This window comes from Larimichthys crocea, chromosome XII, assembly GCF_000972845.2.
Source record: "Larimichthys crocea isolate SSNF chromosome XII, L_crocea_2.0, whole genome shotgun sequence".
In the NCBI taxonomy this organism is placed as follows: Eukaryota; Metazoa; Chordata; class Actinopteri; family Sciaenidae; genus Larimichthys; species Larimichthys crocea.
In genome coordinates, this window is record NC_040022.1 from 28,611,320 (window position 1) to 28,617,512 (window position 6,193).

A 6,193-nucleotide genomic window follows, 5' to 3' on the forward strand; every position below is an offset into this window, starting at 1 on the left:
ATTCACTGCCTCTGGAGGAGCTCCAGGATCATCATCACAGTCTGTGTTGTTCAGCCCGAGGAGAGACCTGGATATATCGTGTCTGTTTAAACAAACACCTTTCATTCAAATCCAAATGACTCGGTCAGAGCGGTGAGTCAGCAACAGACTGCCAGCAGTAAATGGCTTAAATACAGAAACTTTCTCAAAGAACACAAAGAATTTAAAGGTCCAGTGTGTCTGAGATTTACAAGACTCTGTTTATATAATATTCAACTAACCTAACTAGTTTTAATTCACCAGAAAATAACAATTCTTGTGTTTTTGTTATCTTAGAATGAGCTTGTTATCTCTATAGACACCAAGAGTCTACAGTTCTACAGTAGCCCTGAACAGACAAACTTGGATGAACACTGATGAGTGTTTCACGTCTCTCGTCCTCTTGTAGTTTCTGCTTCGTGCTAGGAAGGAGACGGTGAGGCGAGGGGGGGTTTAATCTGCAACTACACCATGTGAGAAGACACTAAGTCCTTCACAGTGGTCCTTTAACTTCAGCAAGAAAACCCCAAAAACAATCATGTGCTCAGATTTCTTTATTCAGTGTGAGTACTTTCATAGTGAAATCCCTCCCCCCTGGAGGTCACATCAGAAGTTGTAGTTGTATCATAAGAGTGTAATCAAGCCTGGACCGCCAGTAATCAAGTAACTAAAAATCCTGAGACCAAGAGGCCTTTAAAAAGAGGCCGGTCTCGAGTACTACAACACTGCCAGGAGTTGAACCGGCTACCCTCCCGCCCTGTTTTCAGGGCACTTTAACTTCACTACAAAGTATGATTAATGAGCCTGCAAAAAAATCTTTTTATGCTCAATAAGTCACGTTGTTGAGGACACAAATCCTGGCTGCTAACGATGCCAAAAACGTGTGCTGGATCACACACACACACACACACACACACACACACACACACACACACACACACACACACGAATGCTGCGATACGCAGAAAACGAGTGTGGAATTATCTCCATGAAATCAATTCTCCATGTCACTCTTAATCAAAATCCACGTCAGTGTGGCATGACTCACAAGTCAGTTAATCAAAATCCACGTCAGTGTGGCATGACTCACAAGTCAGTGTTATGAAACACACGGTTACCCAGAGAAACAACCAGTTAGACAACACACACACACACACACACACACACATATGAGCATCCTCCAAGTCTATGACACCACGGTCACGGTTTGTCTGCGTGAGACTGAAAGGCAGCCCGGCAGCAGGAGGCTGCCTCGTGTTAGCCGTACTGTGGCAGAGCAAATTTTAATCTAAATGCAAATGTAGTCGCCGTGCAGACAGACAGACAGACAGACAGACAGACAGACAGACAGACAGTTTGCTTGCTGTGTCACACATCAAGGTGCCTGAATGTGTGCTAAGTGTTTATTTAAAGAGAAAATCAATTTGTCTGAAGTCACGAGAGGAACGTGAGCTGTGAAACGTCTCTCTCCCATGAGGACGATGGTGAACGGTGTCGCGGTGACGGTAAAATGCTGCAAAGGTGTTGTGCGTTATCTCACCAGACACTCCAGGAGCCTGGCAGGTCTGGAGATGATGATGAGAAGCTTCTTTGCCAGCTCGGTGACGAAGGCGACTTCAGAGCTCTCCGAGCGCTCAAAGGCCTGACGGAGGGAGACAAGAGAGAGACGGAGAAAGACAGATTAACATTTATAAGCCAACAATGATATACAGACACAGCACGGCAGACGAGGCCGTGAGATCATCAAAAACTCAGCGGATACAATCAAACCAAATCCAGGCGGCCTGGCGTAATCACAGCGATCGAATCAAGGCGCCAAAATGAAGGCTGGCGATGAAACTCCCTGATATGTGCTATCTGCTCCGACACATCTCGAGCTCAATCAGCCTCCGTTTACTGAAATCATTTCAATCACGTCTCTCCAGTTTGGATGATCCACATCATCAGCTCAGACACCAAGAGGATAGATGTGTTTGTTTCTGTTGGTTTGGACTCTTTTCATAGACGTCTTACGAAGATCTGACTGTATAAAGAATGGACAGTGACGTGAATCATCGTCAGACCCGAGTCGGGTTGAATCACTCTACTTTTTTAGCTCCGTTTATGGTCTCCACCAGCTCTTGAAGGAAACACCTGTCTCTTTAACTGCTACGTTATGCTCTATTGCTGGTTACTGTAATGTTGCTGGTAGCGTCCAGAGCACTTTTAGAGTTTTACACAAAACAACGAGCTAAGAGGTGCTAAAACAAAGTTATCATTGCCATTCCAATCGTCAGTATAAGAATATGAATTACTGCAGATAAATCCAACATTTTTTATTATATCTTATATCTTATTCTGCGAAACTTTAAGTTTCAGGTCTTCAAGTACCTGAACTGATCAACATAAGCATATTTTTGATACTTGACAGTTTTCAATATTTTAGACAGCACCTGAAAAAAAGGTGTCGAGGTTCGATTCCCAGTTAATAAGACAATATCACATGAGAGGGAGTGATTATGTCATAAGATAATCAATATTTATGCTGAAATTCAGCTCAACATCACAACCTCAAGTGTGATATTGATTTTATATATATATCAGTTCAAACATGTTTACTATTAATCAGCACCAAAGGGGAAGCAGGAGACTGGTTATGCCTAGTCAGGCACGGTATTGGTTGAAGATGCAGTCACATCTCTCATTACAGAAAACTCGTCCTTTATCTCGTGTTTGTGGAGTGATGTGTTTTTACGGACACGTAATGAATCAAATTTTAGATTTCTTAAAAGGGAGTTTGGTGTCAGGAGCTTTAGTTTAATTTATGGTAACTGTTAAAGTACGCTAAGGTTGTCCGATGGTCGTTATCGGTTCGATTAATGTTGGTGCATTGATTACTGACATCATTGAGGAGCTTCTCCAGGTTCTCCTGCAGCTCAAAGAAGTAGACGGAGGTGATGAGGCCCTCGCGAGCTTTGGCCAGGCAGTCCCTGGACAGCTCGGCTATCTGGTGGTGAATGAAGCTGAGGACGCCGTCGGCCAGCGGAAGAACGTTTTCCGGAGAGAACGCCTGGATGAACTCGGCTAGCCTCCCTTCCATCTGTGCCGTGGCCTTGTGGAGGAACAAAAAGGTGGATGGAGAAAACAGAGGTATGTGAGGGAAAGTTCAGAAAGCAATTTCATTTGTGGCTCCAACAGTGCGACTCTGACTTCAATAGAATGTCGATGAGCCCAGAGAGCTTTTACCTCAGGTGAACCCAATTTTTAATCACTGTGGAAGCTTTCAGCCCATTTCCTTTTGAAACCGACTCACCAAATTTGCAAGATCAGCGAATAAACTTGATATTCTCCCTGACAGGCTGAATTCATCATCTTGTTTGCTCTGCTTTAGTTCAATCATAAATTATTATTTCAGTTCTGACTGATTAAATAAGTTGTTAATGCTCCGTCTCACCTTTGGGAAGCGCTCTTTGTACACATGGTTCATCATCACTATCTCATTGTCGTAGCAGGAGGAGGAACGTCCCGGGCTGTGGAGGGAGGTAAACAGAATCATGTCAAACTTAATTTTTAGCTACAGCCATCTGACGGATTTTAAATCTTGTTAATGTCACTCTGACTTGTTATCAGGTGAATGGTGTCTCTGTCATTCGATGTTTGTAACTTTGTGCTCCAGGTACGATCACCCACGAGAAGTACGTAACGCTTTACGACACTAAGTCACACAGCACCAACTATTTCACTGATTCTGGTGAAACTGGATCATATTTTATGGAGGAAATGTTTTCTGGTTTTCCCTCTGATGTCGACTCTCTGTGATTTACAGAGTTTCCTGATGGACAGTGAAGTAAACTGCTGACAGCTGTAGCTGCTATTAGCTCATGTTAGCACAGTTTGTTAGCTCATGTCAGCTCGGTTTGTTAGCTGAGCTTCTCCTGAAACTTTACTGACATTACTGTTTCAGTTAGTTTTGGACTTTTTGACTTTTTACCTCAACATTTATGACTTAGGCTCACTTTAATTAAGGTAAAGTAACAGTTTGCTAACAGTAGCTACTGTTTTTATTGACAAATTCAACTTTTTTCTTTAATGATGCAATTATTTTGATACACATATACAGCACTACCTTATATATATGTATTGGTTCATCTCCCCGTCGAGATGCGTCTTGTTTCTGACCTGGGCCTTTTTAAATCCAAGCTAAAAACCCACTTATTTAGGATGGCTTTTAACACCCAGTAGTATGATGACACTTTTATCATTTCTTATTCGATTTTGTTGTATTTTATTGTTTTTATTGTTTTTATTTCGTTTGTTTTTTTACCTATTGTTCTCGTTATTTATTATCTGCTGTAAAGCACTTTGGTACACCGAAAGGACTGTTGTAAGGGTCTGTATAAATAAAGTACATTTACATTTTAGGTCCTAATCAAAACTTAAAGGGCCAGTGTGTCAGATTTAGCGGCATCTAGCTGTGGATTGCAGCCACCTCCCCCATAAAAGAGAAACTATGGTGGCTAAAATGCTAATTTGTTTGGTTTGTCCGTTGTGGAAATATAATGGTTCAACATGGTGGACTCCAAAGAAGAGGATCCCACAGTGTCTGTAGATATGAAAGTTTCACTCTAACGTAACAAAAACATAAATATTCAGATTTTCAGGTGATTATACACTAATGAAAACATTAATATATTTCATTCCAGTATATAGAGCGCCCTATATCTGACACACTGGACCTTAATCTCATGGGTGGTGGTGCTGCTGACCTGAGACTGCGGGAGCGTGGGCGCATGTGGGGCGATGAGCGGCCTCCGTCATCGTCCGTGATGCTCTCGGTGCTGCCGAAGTGTTTGGATAAGAAATGGAGCTCATCCATGGTGGGCTGGAAGGGCAGCTGGTGCAGTCGCTCCTGAGAAGAGCTGGAGGACTGGGAGGGCGAGAGGAAGAGGAAGAGGAGGCAGAGGGTGGAGGAGGAAGAGGAAGCAGGCGAGGGCGGAGAGGAGTTGGCACATGAGGAAGAAAAACAAGAATATTAGAGTGGGTAGAGTTGAAAATTCACAACAACAACGATGTCCAGATGTCCAGCAACTGTGAATGTCACCTTAATTTATCTGCTTCTAACTGAAGCAGCTGATTCAGTCAATTATTACAGCAGCTGCAGACTAAAGTCGTCGTTTGCATGTGGGACAAACTGAGCGAAAATGAAATGTTAATAAAGCTGTCAGGTCAGACTCATGAATCCGTCTCGCCTCCTCATCTGCTTTCATCGGAGCAAGCAGACTCCTCCACTTACTTTGCTAACTGAAAGATCGATCACTGATCAATCACTGGTGACAGACTAATTGAAAACAGTCAGGGTGGATGGAACAAGCTCGGAGGCTCCATTCATGTATGTCGAGGTTTTTCTGCTGGTTGTTATTGAGGTTGCTCAAGAATCTGTCAGTGTTGTTGGTTGATACCTTCACCATCCATGAAACCATCGTGTCAGCTCATGACTGAGGAGCAGACTGTTCAGACGGGAGCTGGACGAAGCACTGGGCACCACAGCTCATGTCTGAATTCATTAAAGTCTTAATATCTTTTGGTTTCTGACGACAGTATATGTGTCTAAATTTAGCCTGAGATAAAATTACTGTAGAACATAATGTGCTCCATTTCTCATGTCTGTGGCACTCTTCACTTCACTCCTCTCTCTCCATCCATCTAACCCTCCATCCACAGCCAGATGGAGAGTAAAGGAACCGGGCCACCGACGTCAAAAGGTGGATGTGTTTCAAGAGAAATAATTTAAAGTATAAACGTGTTGGCATGGTGTGAATCTGTTAAAGGATGTTAAAGCATCTAGAGACGACATAGGCGCCAATAACAGTAATGTATGTCTGACTTCACCATCACTGTCATGTCACATTTTAAATATTTTCTTATGAATGGAGCATAAACTGGATGTTATTTAGCATATTCTGTAAAGTGGATAATGTTACAATAACTTCTTTATACAACACTGAAGTTCAAGGTTCAAGTTTGCTTTCATATTACTTGGAGTGGCAGAAGCTATCCATTAACTATCCATTACTTTTAACTCCTTCAACACTTTAATACATTACCTTTAACTAACGTATTCAACACTTTAATACATTACCTTTAACTAACGTATTCAACACTTTAATACATTACCTTCAGCTAACTCCTTCAGCTA

General features: G+C 42.3%; 1 protein-coding gene across 5 annotated transcripts in view; it reads right to left on the minus strand.

Moving 5' to 3' along the window:
- Nucleotides 1-6,193, minus strand: part of LOC104932224 (microtubule-associated serine/threonine-protein kinase 1) — a 50,692-nt gene that overhangs the window by 11,571 nt on the left and 32,928 nt on the right. For all 5 annotated transcript variants that reach the window (XM_019269564.2, XM_019269565.2, XM_019269563.2 and 2 more), the window contains 4 exons: nucleotides 4,764-4,924; nucleotides 3,452-3,527; nucleotides 2,900-3,109; nucleotides 1,559-1,660 (listed from right to left, as the gene is read on the minus strand). In XM_019269564.2, coding sequence (XP_019125109.2) covers nucleotides 1,559-1,660; nucleotides 2,900-3,109; nucleotides 3,452-3,527; nucleotides 4,764-4,924 — 549 coding nt within the window. The remainder of the gene's footprint in view (nucleotides 1-1,558; nucleotides 1,661-2,899; nucleotides 3,110-3,451; nucleotides 3,528-4,763; nucleotides 4,925-6,193) is intronic.